Here is a 22208-nt window from a genome sequence, read left to right on the forward strand (position 1 = left end):
CATGAAAAAGTTTGAGCACCACTGATATTATAGCAACGTTTTTTCAAAAAACTGTTAGGATTTAGAAGACATTTGTAGAATCCCCCAGAAGCAAAGATTTGAGTTACAAATGTTCACTTTAAAAACAAAAATGTATTGAAAGATTTGAACAATTTCTGAAGATTTTTAAAAATAGCAGATCTACAAGCTGCTATTTTTGAATAGCCAAAGAAATCTAAAATGACACAGATGCGTTCCCGGTCTTAATGGGTTAAACCAACGAGTGTTGTCTCCCCTTTCACTTCCAAGAGCCAGGTGCACCTGCAGATATTTAACCCATTAACTCATTCAGTGCCAAGCTTATTTATTCATGTTAATGGAATTTTGGTTCTGAGTGCCACAGCCAAAATTCATTGTAAAAAAAAAGTGCTTAGGAAGCGAGATACAGCCTTTTTAAGTTATAGGTTAAACAAGGAGTGGATGGAGCAGCAAATCTTCAAATCATCATATCTTGGGTTCTGAACATGTTTTTCCAAAAAAAAAAAAAAAAACTTTTATTTTGAAAAAAAAAATGTATTTTGATTTTTTTTTTATGACGGATTTGACGGATTGTGGCGCTCTGGGCGTCAGGCCACGTGACGGATTTGACGGATTGTGGCACTCAATGAGTTAAGACCTGAGGCCGATTCTACAAATGACTTCCAAATCACTAGTTATCAAACTTTGCAGAGCCAATGGATATATATTTGGCTGCGGACCCCCGTCTGGAAATGTTTTGTACCAGGGACCACCCCCCCCCCAACGCAAGGAGAAGATTTGTCAACATTTTTCACAACACTTTCAAGATTTTTCTAAAAATGTCTAAAATAGCAGATGTACAAGCTCGCAGCGCGGCACAAAGTGATGTGCTGTGAGCTTATACAGTAGATCTGCTATTTTTGAATAGCCAATGCAAAAATGGGCAAGGTTGGAAGAAAAGTGAACGGTTTTCTGTTTAGGAAACGGATTAGCTCATGTCCGCACGTCTTCTGGCATCACCAGAACACCAGCACACACAATGCCAAAAGCGATATAATTACAAGTAGAAAAACTAGTGGAGCAGACGGGCAGTTAAAAGTGTTTTCTTTCTTTTTTCATGGCAGGTGCAGACGCCTAACTATTCAATATTCCATCTACATCAGGATGGGACACAAAAACTCTGTCTGGGTCTCTGATGAAGACGTAATGTTGCAACGTTAAGTCTGCACCTGCCATGAAATAAAAAAAAGGCTTTAATCCGTTAAGACCGGGAACTCATCTGTGTGTCATTTTAAGATGTCTTTGGCAATTTAAAAAAATAGCAGATATATAAGCTCATATGTGCTCTGCTATGAGCTTGTAGAACTGCTATTTCTTTTATCGTGGAAAGTTTCTGCAGATCTTTGAAGAAAAAAAATACACACACACACACACACACACACGTTTTAAAACGAGAAAAAAAAATCTCCGATCTGTGCTTCTGGGGGGGTCCCTGGAACAACATATTTTGATATGGGGGGGTCCGCGGCCCAATACATATTATTTTGGGTGGTCCTTGACATGGAAAAGTTGGAGCACCACTGATATAGCAACAATGTTTTTTTCAGAAAAATGAAGACATTTGACAGTTACAAATGTTAGCTTTAAAAAAATATCTATATAGTCACAAGATTTGCACACATTTTCACGATTTTTCAAAAAAATATCAGATATACAAGCTCATAGCGCGGCACTCGGTGCCGCGCTATGAGCTTGGTATATCTGCTATTTTTAAATGGCCCAAAGAAATGACACACAGATGCGTTTCCCGGTGTCAACGGATTAAATGCCCTTCTGCTCCAGTACCCCCTTCCCTCTTCTCTCTCACTGCTAGCGTTGTCCCGCTCCAGAGACACTGCTGCCTGTTAGAGCTGTGAGGCATGGAGATGCTTGTGCTTGGTGGAGAAGAGAGAGATATTCTCTCTGTTCAGCCATATAATGATGTCTGGAAGACGGGGGAGAAAAACACAAGCTAACCGCTCACTGAAAAACATCAAGTGGAAGACGTGAGGTGGGACTGTAGACACTGTGTGTCTGTTTACTGTACCTCACTGTACTATTGAGGATCTGACTTCCAACTCTGTGCTGCTGCTGCAGGCATAGCCTATTTGTTGGGCCATGCACCGTGCAGTTCAGAATCACACCTCCTCTCCTAAAGTCACTGTAACGTGTGTCCTTGTTTATGTCCCACAAGAGACATCTAGTGATGTTTTTTTGCCAGACACTAGCTACTGAATAATCCGACACCCCATCGTTGACATCGTTGCTGTCGGGCAGAAATCTCTTCTCTCGGAATTGGAACTTTTTATGTTATTTTGTAAGTTCATGCCGTACTTTGTCACACTACAGTGTCACACAAAAGTAGCAAAAAGCTCCATATATGTACTGTATATGGGGGTCTGTGGCCATATCCATATTCATTTGGAGTGCTTGACATAAAAAGGCTTGAGAACCAGCGCTTTATTTAACCCATTCAATCCGGGAACGCATCTGTGTACTTTTTTATTTCTTTGGACTATTCAAAAATAGCAGATCTGCTATTTTTGAATAGCCCAAAGTATAAAATAATGGTTACAGCTAAAATCTAAAATGACACAGATGCGTTCCCTGATTGAATGGGTTAAAACAGCTATGTAATTAAAGCATGTGTGCCGCATGCTCTACATGATTGGTTCTCAAAGTGGGGTCCGGGGACTCCCAGGGGTCCTTGAGGGAGTTCCAGGGGGTCCCCAGCTGAATGATGGATAGTTATGAACCAAACCTTATGGGTCTGTAACTCTGAGAGTGTATAAATGGAGCCAAATGGACCCTAACGGACCCGTTAGGGTCCATTTGGCTCCATTTATACACTCTCAGAGTTAAATTAACATTGATTTTACAATATAGTTTGGGGTCCCAGAGATAGAAATGCCAATAAATGGTGGTCCGTAGCCCGGCCTAATGCATGTCAAACTGGGGGTCCTTGAAATGAAAATGGTCGAGAATCACTGCTAGAGCTCTCTTATGGGGGTCCCTGGCATATCTTTTCAAATGGGGGTCCACTGGGCTAATACGTGTCAATGTGGGGGTCCTTGACATGAAAAAGTTGGAGAACCACTGCTCTACATCAGAGCCCCAACATGGATATTTAGGACCTGTTACTGATCTACATATAAAGAACAGCAGTTCAGTGTGCAGACTGCAGAGAAAGAGGAAGCAAACCAGAAGGGTTGGGTTCATGGAAGTCTTCAAAAAGGAGACGACATAATTCCTATCAGAAATGAAGTGTAGGCTATTTAATGAAATAAAGAATCTCTCTCTCACTAGTCTACGTGGTGCTGAGATGCAAAACAGCATCTCTGTTATATAGTTATTACTAGTCATGTTCTTATTTATAAGAGTTAAAAAGATAATTATGAATAAAAGCTAAATTTGCAAATTGGTTGATGCCACTCGGCATTTGCCCAAGGCAAAACATTTGTATGGATCATCTGGCCCAGATCGTTAATTAATTATTAATGCTCAATCGCTCAGTATTGTCATCCATCTACCACATTGAACCAAAGTGATGTTTGACACCGTTTCATTCCAAGCAGAGTGTAGATGCACGTTGTGAGCCTGCCCACGTAGGCACTAGTGATGCACGGGTCAGGTTTTTCTTTCATAACCCGCCCGCCCCGCCACAGAGCCCAACCCGCCCGGCAAAACAATATATAAATCAATGACCCGGCACGTAAAAAGACAGAGGTGGGGGAGTGGGCTTTTTCTTTTTTCGTGTTGACCCGCTCCGCCCGGCGATAATTGCATCTGAAATCTTGAGATCAAAGAAAGAAACCATGCAAGGCACCAACCTGTTTACACACACACAAAAAAAATCTGTGTGCTGAAATTTCTGTGTGCGCTTGTTGTTTAGGAAGAGTTTGTGTGTGTGTTTTTACAAGGGCTGTGTGTGTGTGTGTGTGTGTGTGTGTGTGTGTGTGTGTGTGTGTGTGTGTGTGTGTGTGTGTGTGTGTGTGTGTGTGTGTGTGTGTGTGTGTGAACATACGTGGGGGTGTGCGCGCATATGTGGGGGTGTGCGACGTGTGTGTGCGTTGCTTAAAGAGTGTGATGTGGATTATTGCCGTTGGCACAGGAATGGCCTCCTCTTACCTTGAGCCAGTTATGAGAGCGCTTGGCAATTTCATAGGTGGCATCCTTCTCCAGGGTCTTGACCATCAGACCCTCACACGAGTCTGCACACACACACACACACACACACACACACACACACACACACACACACACACACATTGATGTTATAAGCAGGAAGACGTGATCCTTGGTGAAGCAGAGAGGAAATGAAGAGATTATCTTACATGATACACGTTGGAACATTTTTTTGTCTTTAAACACAGACACCAATCAAAAGCATGTGATTCTCACAATCTCTCACAAATACACACCCAGCATATAAAAGACCAGTGGTGTAAAGTAACTAAGTACATTTACTGAAGTGCTGTACTTAAGTACACTTTTGAGGTACTTTTACTTTACCGGAGTATTTCCAATTGTCTATACTTTTACTTCTACTCCACTACATCTCAGAGGCAAATATTGTACTTTTACTCCACTACAATTATTTGAAAACTTTAGTTACTAGTTACTTTGCAGATATAGATATATTACATTATAAAACGTACTGCATTAACCACTTTAGCCCCATTTATACCTAGGCTATTCGAAAATAGCCGAAAATAGCCGATCTACAAGCTCACAACGTGTCAGCTTTTAGATCTGCTATTTTCTAAAATGTTTGTACTTTACTACACTTTTGGTACTTTAAGAACATTTTGATGCCAATACGTTTGTACTTTTGCTCAAGTAAATTTCTAATTCCTGACTTTTACTTGTAACAGAGTACTTCTACATTGCAGTATTGATACTTTTACTTAAGTAAAACATTTGAGTACTTTTTCCACCACTGTAAAAGACCATTATCACATAGTGTTCTGGGTGAGGGGGTGATAATAAGCTTGCACTGATTGTTTTTTTCAGCTAGCTGCCATATCAGACCCAGGGCTGATACGGGGAGCCAACCCAACAATAAACCAATCAGCAAGCTAACCAATCGTGCGGCACGAGCGGCGGCTGACCAATTAGTGCGAGCTATTGCCACTAAATGGTCACTGTGGAGCTCACTCACTCTCTGACCATCTGAGAGCTCAGTCTGCTGTTTGTTTTCAACAAGAGGACTAAACACTTTCCTTTTAAACAAAGCATTCAGTTAGCTTTTCTGTTTTTTTTTAACTCCCTAGGTCTTATGCAATTTGATTTTAACCCATTAACACATTCCATGCCAGAGGTTAATCTTACTAGAAGCTCGCCCCCGCTACGCGGGGGCTCGCGTCTAGCCCGCGGCCACGCCCACGTTGCGCCCGCGGCCACTTGGCAACTCATATAAGTGGCGTAGCGTCATGAGGGTCAGTGGGGCCGTGGCTCGGTCAGTGAAGACCCTGTAGTGCGGATGATATGTGGCATAGAGGGGCAGATTGTAAATCCCCAGAGGAAACATCCGTGGGCTACCATTGGTTCAGCGATGTGTGCGGTCGCCCTGCGGCCCCTCCTCCTCCACCAATGTGCAGTATTGAGAGCCCTGACGTCACAACAATTGGAGCGATGGGCACTGCACTGTGGTTGGTTAGGGTACACCTAGGGCCCAGGTAGAACCCAGTTAAAGCCTGCATGGGCAAACCCAGTTAGGACCCGCCTTGGTCCCACATAAACATGGCTAGTTGGGGCCCACCTAAGGGCCAGGTAGAAGCTACTTATAGCCTGCATGGGCATCGCAGTTGGGACTGAAGTGGATGCCGCTGACATTGCTGACATGGGGTCCATATGGTTTAGCCCACCTTGAAACCATATGGGAACTACGCTGGCATGCTGGCTGTAATGCAAACGCTGCATCATACCTGCAGTGTGTAGTTTGATGTTGTGTGTGTAGCAGATATACCTGCAGTGTGTAGATCAATGTCCATATGAAAGTCAATGCCCAGCAGTGTTTTTTTTCCCCAGCAGAGTTTCTAGTGTCTCTGTGTCTCTCTGGAAGAGGTTGCACATGAACTCTGCAGCCGCACTGAGGCGCTCCAACACAAACACTCTGACATTAAGCTGCTTCACACAACAAACATCAGCACCACGCTGCTGTTTGTCCAAAAGACACAATATGTCCTCTCCCACCGACGTCATGTGTTCATTTATCGACAGCCGTACAGACTCCTTTTGACACATTTTACCTCGTTTATCCAGCTCTCACTGACTCTCCACATCGGGCTGTTATTTTGCTGCGATCAAGTCAACGATGTGAGAGATTAGCTATCACAGACGGACGGACGGACAGGGGGTGAAACATAGTCTTGCGCCATGCCTTTCGGCCTGGCGGAGACAATAAAAAAACGAAAGTAAAGGAAATGGCCATTTCTGCAACAGAAGTAGTCAACAAACTATACTATGAAAACATGGGCCACATTGGCAAAGAATGTAAGAAAGAGGCAATCATGTAGAAAATAGCCGATCTACAAGTTTACAAAGGGGGGGGGGGGGGGCGGCGTGAAAGGGTTGATAAGCACTGCTCTAATCGGAGCGAAATTATCTGAAATTACTACATGACCATAATCCAGCCTAACATGCGTTGCACGGGGCGGTTCTGCCATTACGTTAGTTACTGTAGTTGCTGTGGAGCTACATAGTTCTCCAGAAGACACACACAAACATACACCATCTACAATGGACGAACTGAGCAGCAATATTGACATTCACCACACAAACGTGCATTGTTGACAAAGTGATTGCACAGCCGCTGCAGGCATGACAACCACGTTAGCGTTAGCGACATGGCAGCTATCACAGCGCCCTGTCCGTCGTGCTGCAAGTGCCTGTGATCACTGTGATGGCTACAGCAGTAACAGCAAGCTGTCTGCGATGCCATTGTCTGGAGACTGCTCTTAGCGTGACACGACCAATGAGAGTGAGCTTGCTAAGATACGGTGGCGTCTCTGACCCATAGCTTGTAGATCTCTCACACATGATTGGCGTAGGCTGCGTTGCCAGGTCTGACTTTGTGTCTAAGCAATGGTCGGCTTATTTTTGCGCGCCTTTGGGCTCGTTTGCATTGTGCGCACGGCAGCGCTTGTTTAGCGTACGTCAGCGCGACGTGGCAACGGACGTGGCAACGTGAAAGGTGATTGGCTGGTGAAAAGAAACACCCGGACGTGAATTTTGTGTTGGCGAAGTGATTTGCATAAGTATTGGAGCATAATGCGTTTGATATTAATTGTACATCCTGCAAGTACAGTGATGGGATGCGAAGCAGCTGGTGTCACAGGCAGAATATTGAGGAATTTTGGGGGAAAATGTGGAGTTAGTTGGGCCATGTGTCTGCTTGGCAATTGAGCACATACACTCGTGTACACTCCATGACTGTGGCCGTCAATTATGGTAGCAAGATAATGTACTCACCAGTGCCAACGTTTTATTGTTGTTTTTTTGTTTTTTTGACGTCGCCATAGACCGTGTTAAAATCCTTAAGATTGAGCTGTGCACTGTTTGTATACATCGCGGACATCTCCCTGATTCTACCAGTGAAGACCAGGTGTCAAACGGTGCGTCCATGTTATAGTTAGAACGGTTTATGTTAAACAGTGATCAGCGAGGAGAAAAACTACAAACGAGAAAATGGCGTTTTAGTGTGCGCTTTAGAATGGGGGCCGACGGGATCGGCAAAACCGGATCCCGAATAATTCCGTTTCCTGTGGTGTTACAATGAAATAGTCCGTGTGAACTTTTTTTTCGAAAAAAAGGAAAAAGCACCAGTTGGCGTAGATCATAGAACATTTGTAACTCAAATCTTTGCTTCTGGGGATGATTTGAGTTAAAAATGTTAGCTTTAAAAAAAACAAAAGAACCAGGAGATAACGTGATCCAAAGATGTACTGCTCCATTCACTTCCCGGTTAAAGTATTTGGGAAATCGCCTGTTATCTCTGCTCCTGTGTTTTTACTATGTATTTTTGGCAAGACATGCTATTTTCCACTTTTTTTTTCGCGGAAGCACAGTGAAACCCTCCGTGATTAGCAACCATCAGGGGATCGATCACACAGGAGATAAATATTCTGTGACTACTTGAAAAGGTAAGAAAATCGAAATAATCGCTGGCAGTGGATTGTTTATTTATTCATTTATTTATTCTGGCAGTGAATGAGTTAATGGGTTAAGGATTTTTTAAATGTCTTTTTTGCTGTTTTGTCTTTTTTAAACAGTTTTTATTATGAACTGTAGCACTTTGAGATTTGTTTCAAACATAAAGTGCAAAATAAATCATTGCTCACATCGAATAATACAAGCAGGCAAAGGACCAGGTACTCAACTTTGTCAATAACACGTGAGTGAGTGTGCACCCACAGTCCCACACACACGTTTAGGACACACACACAAAGATAAAAAGGTTCACAAACAACTCCCAGACAAATTCAGGGCACATACATAAATGACAGCACATCTGTGAAACACACACACACACACACACAGTACACACAGTACACACACACACCTCGTACAGACTGCTCCAGGAACTCAGCGATGGCGTCTGTGTTGTCTGAGTCGATATATCGGGCGAACACGAACTCTCCTTCCACCTCGCTGAAGCTCTCTCTGAGCAGAGCCCTGCGCCGCGACAGGGGCTCACGCACCAATGACTGCACACGCACACACACACACACACACACACACACACACACACACACACGCGCGCCGTTACACAGAGCACAAGATTGCATATCATCATCACAATCATTTCCTAGTCATAGCTTGGAGCACTGCAATCATTATGAGCATGAAACGCATACTCACAGTCTCTGTCTCTCTCACACACACACACACACACACACACACACACACACACACACACACACACACACACACACACACACACACACACACACACACACACACACACACACACACACACACACACACACAGTCTATCTCTCACACACGAGCCGTGACCACCTCTGGAATGACAACGGCCGTCATAATCATTATCTAGTTAGGGGCCGTGAGTCGTGGCTTCACATGTATTGTTTAGCCCATTAAGAGCGGGAACGCATCTGTGTGTCATTTTAAGATCTTCTTTGGGATATCACTCAGAGCATGTACCGTAGATCTGCTATTTTTTGGGGGGGGAAATCATGGAAGATTTGTGCAAATCTTTGAATATATATATATAGTTTTTTAAAGCAAACATATTTAACTCAAATCTTTGCTTCTGGGGGGTCCTTGGACATGACAAAGGTTTGAGAACCACTGATATAACAGCAACATACGTTTTTTTCAAAAAACTGTTTGAAGACATTTGAAGAATCCCCAGAAGCAAAGATTTGAGTTAAAAATGTTCGCTTTAAAAAAATATATATTCAAATTCAAAGATTTACACAAATTTTCCATGATTTTGCAAAAGATAGCAGATCTACAAGCTCATATCGCTGCACTCGGTGCCGCACTATGAGCTTGTAGATCGGCTATTTTTGAATAGCCAAAGAACACAGATGCATTCCCGGTCTTAACAGGTTAGTATCAGGGCAGGGAGAGAAGTGGGGAAGGGGGGTTGTTGAGGGCAAGCAAGTCCATGTACACACACACACACACACAGCTGGGCTGAGGGGACGGCGTGTAATTGGCGTGGTAATATTTTCACGGCTGCCAGAAGGCTCCCTCTATCTCTCCCTCTCCCTCCCCCTCTCTCTCCCCCTCTCTCTCTCTCCCTCTCTCACCTCTCCGTTCAGATAGAGCACGTCGAAGGCGTACACGCACACTTGCACTTTGATCTCCGAGGCGTCCACGTCCTGTGGGGACACAGAGAGAAGAGATGTGCACGTGAGCGCACGCACAGCCACACACACACAATAAACATGCAAGGGATATACCACCACACCACCACACACAGTAGTACCAAGGCAGGATGTGCGCGCGCACACGTGGGTTTGTATGTTAACGTGCACAGTCGCACACGCCAAGTATCTCCATTTTGCAGTAATATCGTGCAGAAACCTCTCATCTCTCCCCAGGCTGGCAGAGGGAGAGTAGCGCCCAGGATTACAGCTTATAGGCATTGGCAATGGGTGAAAAAAAATGGGTAACATAAATCGTGGGATAAAAACATTAAGAAAAAAAAACCTCTTATCTCCAAATTCTAACTTTTTATGTGTTTTTTTTCCCGTAAATTAACACCCCACTTGATCACACTACAGCGTCAAACAAAAGCATCAAAAGTAGTAGATCTACAAGCTCGAAACGCGGCGCGAAGCGACGCGTTTCGAGCTTGTAGATCTGCTACTTTTGAATTTGAATCCTGAAAAGTAAACCGTTGTGGACGTACAGTATGAGGTTTCCACACGACAGAGACGATATGCAAATAACGTGCGTTTAATTCACAAACAACCTTGGGAATTGGTACAAAGAAAAAAAAACGAACCCCGCTTTGATTTACAACCATTTATCTTCAGCAGTGAGCATCGCCCCCACACCACCCCCCCCCCCATTCTTCTTTACCCCGCACGTTGTTCCTCTTTACACATTTATCCCGCTTTGTGTGTGTTCAACAGCACAACAAAAGCAGGTACTGTACAACATTGGTTCTCAAAGTGGGGTCCGGGGGACCCCCAGGGGTCCGTGAGGGAGTTCCAGGGGGTCCCCGGCTAAATGATGGATAGTAGTGAGGAACCAAATGGACCCTTATGGGCCTGCAACTCTGAGAGTGTACCAAAGGAACCAAATGGACCCTTATGGGTATGTACAGTAACTCTGTCTCTGAGTGTACAAATGGAACCAAATGGACCCTTATGGGTCTGTAACTCCGAGAGTGTACAAATGGAACCAACTGGACCCTTATGGGTCTGTAACTGAGAGTGTACAAATGGAACCAAATGGACCCTTATGGGTCTGTAACTGAGTGTACAAATGGAACCAAATGGACCCTTATGGGTCTGTAACTCTGAGTTAAATTAACATTGATTTTACGATATAAATTGGGGTCCCAGAGATATAAATGACATTAAATGGGGGTCCATAGCTCTAATGCATGTTGTCAAACTGGGGGTGCTTGAAATTAAAACGGTTGAGAATCACTGCTAGAGCCGTATAAACTCTTCTCTTATGGGGGTCCCTGGCATATCTTTTCAAATGGGGGGGGGGGTCTGCGGGCTAATCAGTGTCCATTTGGGGGTCCTTGACATGAAAAGGTTTGAGAACCACTGCTGTAGAAGAACAGTCTCCTGCTGAAAAGGAGTGGGAGGTGTGTGTGTTTGTGTGGGGGGGGGTCCGCGATAAACACAGAAACAAACTGAACACAAGGGCATCTCCCCTCTGACAAACTAAAAGAAATTAAGAGGGCAACGCTCTGATGTTAATTCATGCTTTGTGGTACGACAGTGTCGCGCAAGGAAAATGGCCGATCGACAAGCTCACTACATGTCGCTTCTGCGACACGTAGTGAGCTTGTAGATCGGGTATTTTCGGCTATATTTCGTGACTAAGTGTAAATGGGGCTCAAGTCTAGTGAAGCAAAGTTGAGAGGATGGTGCATGAAAAATACTAAATAAACTCTTCAAAAAGGATGAAACGGTTTAATATAAAAGACTTCTTCAAGACATGCGATGCCCTGGAGAAGGCCATATGAGACCCACGCAAATTTCTCAGGAAAGAAAAGCATTATATAAACACCATAAAAGGCCATTAAAAAAACAAACATACTTTTAGCTTTTTAACCTTTTTGAAGAGTGCCTTGGATTGCTATTATTTTGGATCTTTGAAACTAAAACAAAACTTCAGAAACAATATGAACTGAACATCTAACTGCTCCCTGCTGTAGCCTGATTTGAGCGGTTTTGTCGTGCCGCCAAATATAACAGACGACGCTGACGCGGCGGGACCTTGTTGATCCGATATATTCAGCATGCGACAGACTGCGACACCCGTGTGGGTAAATTAAGCTTTACTGATGCGTCCCGGTGTCTCACCTATCCTCCCCAAAAACTTGAGATAATAATACAATTAAAAAGAACACGCAGAACGGGAGATGAAATTCATTATTGTTAAGTTAAGTGTTAATTCAAGGCAGAAAGTAGACCCGAGAGGGGTTGTTAACACTTAAATCAACACTCAAATGTGTTACTGTGTAGGTGTGATACAGAGGCGCCAGAAAACAATAATTCTTCTGAGGGCTTGGTGACAACAACCGGGACTCCCTCTTCCTTTAGTGTGGCGCCTAAATCCTAAACTTTAACTTCACAAAAACTAACCTTAATTCAATTCCCATTCAATCCGGGAACGTCATGGGAACAATGTCGTTCTTGTAGATCTGCTATTTTAGAAAAATCTTGAAAATTGGTGCAAATCTTTGAATATATACATGTACATTTTTAACTCAAATCTTTGTTTCTGGGGTTCCCTATTTTGAGATGGGGGGGGGGGGGGGGGGGGTTCCGCGGACAAATACAGTATATATAATTTTGGGTGGTCCTTGACATGAAAATGTTTGAGAACCACTGATATTATAGCAACATACGTTTGTTTTTTTTGTTGTTTTTTTAATGTTAGGATTTAGAAGACATTTGTAGAATCGCCAGAAGCAAAGATTTGAGTAAAAAATGTTTAAGGTTTAGGTTTTTAAAAAATTGTATATTTAAAGATTTGCACAAACGTTCACGGCTTATCAAAACGTTAGCAGATCTACAAGCTATGAGCTTGTAGATATGCTATTTTTTGAATAGCCCAAATAAATCTAAAAATGACACAAATGCGTTCCCGGATTGAATGGGTTAACCCTAACCTCAAAACCACGTGGACCCGGGGTGAAACAACCGGGAGTCCAGGACAACAACCCCTATAAGCCTCTCATCATCTGGTACCTTTCTCTTCCTGGTGGTGAGGACCTGGAAGGGGAGGATCTGTTTCTTCTCTGTGTCCCAGGCCACCGCCTCAGAGTCCAGCACACAGGACACCACAGAGTCCTTCTTCACCTGGTACACCACACAGACACACACACACACACAGACAGACAGACAGACAGACAGACAGAGATCATTACACAGTGATCACACAGTTACTTAGGTACTGTACTTAAGTACAATTACTTTACTAAAGTATGTCCAATTTTCAATACTTTATACTCCTAGTATACACTACATCTCAGAGGCAAATATTGTACTTTTTACTCGACTACAATTATTTTAAAACTTTAGTTACTTTGTAGATTTAGATTTTTTATTACAAAACCAAAAACCACTTCAGCCCCTATATATACACACTTTGGCTATTTGAAAATAGCCAATCTACAAGTTCACAACGCGTCGCATCTGTGAGCTTGTAGATCTGCTATTTTCAAAGGATTGTGAAATGGCACATTCAGCATAATGAGCACTTTTACTTTTGGTACTTGTAAGTATATTTTGATGCCAACACTCTTGTTCTTTTACTCAAGTAAATTTTGAATACAGGACTTATACTTGTAACAGAGTACTTCTATATTGCATTATATACTATATACTTTTACTTAAGTCACAAAAAAAAGAGAGTACTTCTTCCACCACTGTCATTACAAGTTTACACCTCCACAAACGGCTGGGTGTTAGAAGGAGAGAGGAGGAGAGAGGAGGAGAGAGACACACAGAGAGATGGATGGACTGGATGGCCAGATGGAATGGGAAGGAGGGGATAAGGAACAACACAACAACACAGAGAGGGAATGAATGAAGAAATGAGACACAGAGTGAGAGTGGAGTAAAAGAAGATACAAGCCCAGCAAGAAGAGCCAGAGAAGAGGGCTTTCAGATAGAGAGAGAAGCAGGCCATTAGTGAAGTCACCACAACAAACTGATAGCTTTTTAAGGACGCCTTTCAGGTACCAAGGAAAAAAACAACTCCAGATACCGCCCTGAAGAGACAAGTGAAGATTATAGAGACACAACCAAGAGAGAGAGAGAGATGCAGTGAGAGAGAAATACAGAGAAATACACAGTGAGAGATACAGAGAGAGACAGGGATACAGTGAGAGAGACAGAGCTACAGAGAGAGAGAGATACAGAGAGAGACAGGGATACAGTGAGAGAGATACAGTGAGAGAGACAGAGCTACAGAGAGAGAGACGGTACGTTTTAACAGCGGGCGACTGTCGGGCGATGCCGGGCAACATCGCCCAAAAGATAAAGAAAGTCTATGAGAGCCGGCAACTACTGGCGATCGGGCGAAGTGGGCGGGGGGGCGATGAAAGATGGATTTTCTTTATCTTTTTGGGCGATGTCGCCCGGCATCGCCCGAGAGTTGCCCGCTGTTAAAACGCACCGAGAGAGAGAGATACAGAGAGAGAGACAGAGACAGAGAGAGAGTGAGAATTACCATACTTTTAGGCCATAAAACCCAGAAAAGGTTTGAACTGAGCAGATTGGACCTTCTGTTCCAGAGATAATGGCCAAAACATCTTGAAAACGGCCACTTTCGCTGTTTTTCGATCGACGTTTTTCGATCGCTGTTTTTCGATCGCCGATTTTCGATTGAGTTTTGGCCATTGTCGCCTGTTTGTCTTTAATAATACGGTCTAGGGAGGTCGGACGCAGACAAACTAGATACCTGAGTAAAATTCACTTTGAGCTGCATCCAACACATCCACTGCTATTTTCGTCGACCTTACCGTTAGACCACTAGGGGCAGTTGAATTATTTTTTTGGGTGTAATAGATTTCTTTTTTTTCTAACAGAACCCGACTATTAGCATAGATTTTGGTCTTGCGTCGGCCCGAAATCGTTGGGTCGGGTAGGATCGGGTTTGGGCAGAATGTGAGAACTCTAAGAGAGATACACAGTGAGACAGAGTGGTGGAGTGAGACAGAGGAGGATCAGAAACATAGTGGGTGTAAAGGATTTAATATGGATGGCACACAAACCCGTTAGGCAGCGTGTGGGTGGACCAGAGAGCTCCCTCACTGAGGAGAGGGTCTTCTGGGTGGACCAGAGTGTTCCCTGACTGAGGAGAGGGTCTTCTGGGTGGACCAGAGTGCTCCCTGACAGAGGGGAGGGGCTCATGGCGTTCTGAGGCGTGCGTTTGTGTGTGTGTGTGTGTGTGTGTGCGTGCGTGCGTGTGTGCGTGCGTATTTGAGGCGTGCGTTCATATGTGTGTTTGTTTGTGTGCGTGTGTGCGCTCGTGCACATCTGAGGCGTGCGTGTGTGCGTGCACACGTGCACGCGCATCTGAGGCGAGATGCGCGCGCACACACGCGCGCATCTGAGGCGTGCGTGTGTGTGTGTTGTGCGTGCGTTCTTGTATTACTGTACTTGTGAGAGCCAAATGTCCTCACAAGTATATAGTAAAATGTGACAAATAGATATTGTGAGGACAGTTTTCCTGGTTCCTCACAAGAAAGAAATGCTTGTTTTTATGGTTAAAACACATTTAGGTTTCCAAATAGGAAAAGACTAAAATGACATTAAGGTTAGGAGTAGACATTTACAGGTGGCAGCGCGTCGCAGCGCTATTCTCAATGCTGTACAAAAATGTTGACGTCCTCACAAGAATGGTAATACAAACGCACGTGTGTGTGTGTGTGTGTGTGTGTGTGCGTGTGTGTGTGCGTGTGCGTGTGCGTGTGCGTGTGCGTGTGCGTGTGTGTGTGGGTGTGTGTGTGTGTGCGCGTGTGTGTGCAGTGACTTTCAGCGGTTTACCTTGGGGATTCGGGAGATGATATCAGGGTACTTGCTGGTGTTGTCCTCTTGGTTACGGCTGAAGATTCGCACCTCTCCGCTCTCCAGTATGTGGATCTATTGGCAGGGGAGCAGATAGAGGGGGGGGGAGAGAGAGAGACAGAGAGGGGGGGGGGGGGGGGAGTAGGAGGGGAAAGGAGAGGAGGGGGAGGGTGTTTAATTAACCAATATCATTTCAGAGGCGTTGGTTCAGACGGCGTGCGGTGCTGAAGCTCCCCTGCTCCCCCTTAGGAGACCTGTGTGCTTTTTGGACTCATCTTTTAACCCTTTAAGACCTGAAGGCGATTCTACATGTCTCCTAAATCTCAACAGTTTTCTCAAAAACGTATGTTTCTATATCAGTGGTGCTCAATCTTTTTCATGTCAAGGACCCCCAAAATGATATGTATTTGGCCGCGGACCCCCATCAAAATATGTTGTTCCAGGGACCCCCCAGAAGCAACGATTTGAGTTAAAAATGTTCGCTTTAAAAATATATATATTCAGAAGATTTGCACACATTTTCAAGATTTTTCAAAAATAGCAGATCTACAAGCTCATAGCGCGGCACTCGGTGCCGCGCTATGAGCTTGTATATCTGCTATTTTTGAATAGCCAAAGTGTAAAATAATGCTTTTTAGCTCAAAACTAAAAATGACACAGTTCCAGGTCTTAATGGGTTAAGATACATGTGAATAATGCATGAAGCCAGGCAGCCGTGGGCGTCTAATACGACCCCCCCCCCCCCCCCCCCCCCCCCCCCCCCCGCCCCCGAACCTGCAAAAGGCGACACTTGTGTATTGGCACCTTGTAATATATGTGTGTGTATTGCACACACACACACACACACGCAGTAACTTGACCTGTGTGCAGCCTTTGAGTCCCCCTGCTGGCTTTCTGCGGCAGTGCACCCCCCCCACACACACACACACACACACACAGAAGCAGCCGACGTCATTGTATAGCTCTGACTCACTCTCCTCCCAATTGGTGTCTGTCTGTCTGTCTGTCTGTCTGTCTGTCTGTCTGTCTGTCGCCAATTTGTACACATCACAGTTTCTATGTATTATGTCTCATTCTCTGTCCTCTGCTCTTAGCCGCTCTCCGTCCGTCTGCCTGTCTGTCTGTCTGTCTGTCTGTCTGCCTGCCTGCCTGTCTGTCTGTCTGTCTGCCTGTCTGCCTGTCTCTCCCTCCTTTCCTCAGTCACTGAATTACATTGGAAGGGCAGCGGCTTATTGGCGTGACTTTAGAAAAATTAACGACTCCGCCGAAAGGGATGGAGGGAGGGAGGAGGAAAAGGAGAGGGGCGGTGGGGGTACAAAACCTTGTGATGTGCCTCTTTCTACATCTCCCCCTTACGTCCACCCCACCCCCTCTCCTCCCCCCTCTAATGCTTCATTTATAGTCAGAAAATACACGATCTATGAGCTCACGGCGCTTTGCAGGAGCAACGCGATGTGAGGTTGTAGATCGGCTATTTCCGGGCGATGTATAAATCAGGCTTAAACGTGCTCTCCTCTCTCTCTCTCTGTGACTCTGCCCCCGTCTCTCTGTATTGTTCTATTTACTCTCCATCTCTCTCTCTGTATCCTTGCGTCCCTCTCCATGATGTCCTCTCTCTCTCTCCTCTACCTGTAGGCTGGAGGTACAGCATGGCGTTATGCTTCATCTCAACACAACAATAGCACAGTGGTTCTCTCTCAACCTTTTCTGGATCATCAGGGCCCACTTGAAAAATCTCAAAAAGCGTCCACGGCCCACCCATCTGACCACTCAACGCGTCCGCCCCGTGTTTAATAACCCATTGAGGCCTGAGGTTCCGATTCTGCAAAATGTCTTCTAAATCACGGTTTTCTGAAAAAACATATGTTTCTATACGAGTGGTTCTCAAACGTTTTCATGTCAAGGACCCCCAAAACGTATTTGGCCACGGACCCCCATCTCAAAATATTTTGTTCCAGGGACGCCTAGAAGCGAGGATTTTAGTTAAAAATGCTCGCTGTAAAAATATATGTATTCAAAGATTTGCACACATTTTCACGATTTTTCAAAAATAGCAGATCTACAAGCTCATAGTGAGCTTGTATATCTGCTATTTTTGAATAGCCAAAGAAATGTAAAATGACACAGATGCGTTCCAGGTCTTAATGAGCCTGTTAATTTTAATGATCAATCAATCGATGGTGTTCCGGATTAGATCAATGGAACCATCGTAGTATACTTTAATCGGCATCACACACACGCACGCACACACCCACACACACACACACACAAAATGACACAAACACACACAAGCATTGTCACGCACACACACACACACAAGCATGGTCACGCACACACACGCACACAATGACACTCACACACACACAAGCATGGTCATGCACATACAAAACACCGATAGACACAATAAAAATGCATCACATGCATGAGCTTTCAAAAGATACCACCCCCACCACACAGCCACACAATCCCTCGCATAAATGAAAGATCATATACTGTACATAAAGGAGCCAAAAGCTAATATGCATATACAGTTCAGCAGGCATAATGTTTAAATGTCTGTAGGCGTGGGAAAAAACAAACATTTGCTCTCCCCCCCTCCTCCATATATTATTAACACCCTCCTCCCACGCACCTGTGCTCGCTCGCCGTCGTACTTGTACTCGCAGGTGAACGTCGCCTCGTCGAACTTCTTCAGCACCTCTCCGACTCCTTTGGTGGGGTGGGCCAGCATGGGTCTCAGAGGCACGCCTGGGGTGAGAAAACCACAACGATAAAGACATGAAGACAGAGCAGCATTGTTGATTTTGACAGCAAATTTTGGACAAAATTCCATTTACGGTAGTTATATCGGTCATATTTTAGTCATCTGAAATGTTTTAGTTTTAGTCGACTAAATATCATTAGATTATAGTTGACTAAATCTACAGTTGATTTAGTCCACTAAAATGTATTTTGGCGGGCTTGGATGGCGTCGTAATGGCCAATTTTACACTTGATTGCATGCTGAAAATAGCCGATCTACAAGCTCACAACGGGTCGCAGCGCGCCGCGTTGTGTTTTTATTTATGAAAAAAAGGTAGTCGACGAACATTTTTCATCATAGTTTTAGTCGACGAAATCAACACTGCAGAGCAGCCGGCGGGGGGGCGGGGGCAAAAAGGGGAAAAAAAGTAAGGGGCTAGAACACTCAGCGACTCCTCCATCCGTCGTCCATTTTTCATGAGTCATGAATATCTTAGTGAAGGCATTGTTCCGAGTTTGCCTGCCTGAGGAGAACTTTCCACCTTTTGCTTTGGGCAGGCGGCGCGTTTTGCACTTTGTAGTTGACTGAAAATGTGTTTAAGCACTTTGAACCTGGCGTGCCCCAGTGTGGGCATGTCATTTAAAAAAAAAGTAGCTTGTAGATAAGACATTCTTGCTGTGGGACATCATAGTATGATCAAATTTAAAATAGGGCTTAGCCATTATCCTTTTTTTTCCATCTACACCAAATCTACGAAACCAGACGGTCTACAAGCTCACATCAACGCGTCATATGTCCATTTCCGCCGAATGTTCACCTGTGACATGACATGGCCCTAACCCTAACCCTCTTTCCTTGGTGTTTCGCCTTGATCGCGCTTAAACCCTAACATTTAATTTCACTTACCCTAACCTCACAAACACTATGCCTAACCCTGACCTTAACCCTAACCTCACAAACACTATGCCTAACCCTGACCTTAACCCTAACCTCACAAACACTATGCCTAACCCTGACCTTAACCTCACAAACACTATGCCTAACCCTGACCTTAACCTCACAAACACTGTGCCTAACCCTAACCTTAACCCTAACCTCACAAACACTATGCCTAACCCTGACCTTAACCCTAACCTCACAAAAACTATGCCTAACCTTAACCTTAACCCTAACCTCACAAACACTATGCCTAACCCTGACCTTAACCCTAACCTCACAAACACTATGCCTAACCCTGACCTTAACCCTAACCTCACAAACACTATGCCTAACCCTGACCTTAACCCTAACCTCACAAAAACTATGCCTAACCCTAACCTTAACCCTAACCTCACAAAAACTATGCCTAACCCTAACCTTAACCCTAACCTCACAAACACTATGCCTAACCCTAACCTTAACCCTAACCTCACAAACACTGTGCCTAACCCTAACCTTAACCCTAACCTCACAAACACTATGCCTAACCCTGACCTTAACCCTAACCTCACAAACACTATGCCTAACCCTGACCTTAACCCTAACCTCACAAAAACTATGCCTAACCCTAACCTTAACCCTAACCTCACAAACACTATGCCTAACCCTAACCTTAACCCTAACCTCACAAACACTGTGCCTAACCCTAACCTTAACCCTAACCTCACAAACACTATGCCTAACCCTGACCTTAACCCTAACCTCACAAACACTATGCCTAATCCTAACCTTAACCCTAACCTCACAAACACTATGCCTAACCCTAACCCTAACCCTAACCTCACAAACACTATGCCTAACCCTAACCTTAACCCTAACCTCACAAACACTATGCCTAACCCTAACCCTAACCCTAACCTCACAAACACTATGCCTAACCCTAACCCTAACCTCACAAACACTATGCCTAACCCTAACCCTAACCCTAACCTCACAAACACTATGCCTAACCCTAACCCGACTGTAACCCTGACCTCACAAACACCATGCGTGTTTGAAACACGTTAACGGCTTCATGAAGAGAACAACGCGGTCGGGAGAATAATTAGACTCTGAATTGTTCATTCATTCAACGCCCATTCAGTCCCATTTGCGGCTCCGACGGTATGCAGCAGCACATGTAGCCGTAAATAATGAAGCATGCTAAATAAAATAGAGCCTCCAGTGGGGGCTATATGGAGCTTTAGTAACGCCATTAACCCATTCAATACGGGCAACGCATCCGTGTCATTTTAGATTTTTAGCTATAACCATAATGTTATACTTTGGCTATTTTTTGAAAAAATCTTTAACATTTGTGCAAATCTTTGAATACACATATTTGTTATGAAACACCATTTTTAACTCAATTGTTTGCTTCTGGGGGTCCCTGGAACAACATGTTTTGATGGGTAAAACCATCATACCCAAAATTAAAGAGTTGCACAAATTCTCACGATAAAAAAAAGCTCATAAGCGCGGCACTCTTATGCTGCACTATGAGTTTGCATATGTGCTATTTTAGAATATTTCAGATGCGTTCCAGGATTGAATGGGTTAACATTATCCAGCTATTATCCCCCACCTGACCTTTTTTTTTTCTTTTCTTTTTTCTTGCTCAGACACAGAAGCTGATCATTAGTGTTTGTATTTTTTTATCAGCCAGGTAGATTTTCCAGACCAAACCGCCAATTGACAGTTTAAGTACCGGAGCCCGAGTGGGCTGTAGAGAGCAAACCTAGCAGCAAGTTTAATTTGTCTCGTACGGTATGTACGTGTGCCCGGTGCCAATTCTCCATTCCTGTATGCTAATGGTCATTATCCCTATGACCACGGCATAATGAAGAGGCCCATCCTATGCCGGTTATCTTTGAACGAGAACTAGCTTTAACCCATTAAAGACCTGCGGCCGATTCTTCAAATGCCTTCTGAAATCAGTAGTTCAAGACTTTTTCATGTCAAGAACACCCCCCCCCCCCCCATTTGAGCTATAAAGCATTATTTTACACTTTGGCTATTCAAAAATAGCAGATATACAAGCTCATAGCGCGGCACCGAGTGCCGCGCTATGAGCTTGTAGATCTGCTATTTTTGAAAAATCGTGAAAATGTGTGCAAATCTTCTGATATATATTTTTAAAGCGAACATTTTAACTCAAATCTTTGCTTCTGGGGGTCCCTGGAACAAAATATTTTGATGCGGGTCCGCGGCCAAATACATATAATTTTGGGGGTCCTTGACATGAAAAAGATAGAGCACCACTGATATATATTAGAAACATTGTTTTTTCAGAATACTGTTGAGATTTAGGAGACATGTAGAATCGGCTTCAGGTCTCAATGGGTTAAAGAGTTAATGGGACAACATACTGTACAGTACAAACAACATCAGGTACTTGAGTTTGCGTGCACAGAAAAAAAAAAGCGTCCTTGAATACCTATAAAAAGGTGCTCTATAAGTCTGATGTATTGTTATTATTATTAAGTCTCAACAGGTAATGGTGCTACTTCAGAGCGTTTCTCTTCTCTGCTGGAGAGACTGGACAGTCCACTAAAAGCGTAGAGTATATATTTTTCTTTACTGAGACAGAGTAGAGATAGAGTATGCAGAGTCAGGCAGTGCATCACAACCCTTGGACAGAGCAACTCTGCTGGCTGTTGAACCCGTGCCAACTAGAGAGAGAGACCATGGTTGTAATACACTACTGTATTAAACTATTTAGACCTGAG

General features: G+C 44.1%; 1 protein-coding gene across 2 annotated transcripts in view; it reads right to left on the reverse strand.

The window, feature by feature from the left end:
• LOC311045296 (DNA ligase 1-like) overlaps nt 1-22208 on the reverse strand; it is a 108383-nt gene that overhangs the window by 41311 nt on the left and 44864 nt on the right. For both annotated transcript variants that reach the window (XM_084057114.1, XM_084057113.1), the window contains 6 exons: nt 18412-18527; nt 15759-15854; nt 12954-13064; nt 9819-9890; nt 8600-8744; nt 4165-4247 (listed from right to left, as the gene is read on the reverse strand). In XM_084057114.1, the coding sequence (XP_083913240.1) occupies nt 4165-4247; nt 8600-8744; nt 9819-9890; nt 12954-13064; nt 15759-15854; nt 18412-18527 (623 nt within the window). The remainder of the gene's footprint in view (nt 1-4164; nt 4248-8599; nt 8745-9818; nt 9891-12953; nt 13065-15758; nt 15855-18411; nt 18528-22208) is intronic.

The sequence above is a fragment of the Gymnoscopelus microlampas genome, assembly GCF_963454915.1.
Source record: "Gymnoscopelus microlampas genome assembly, chromosome: 5".
NCBI classification, from domain to species: Eukaryota; Metazoa; Chordata; class Actinopteri; order Myctophiformes; family Myctophidae; genus Gymnoscopelus; species Gymnoscopelus microlampas.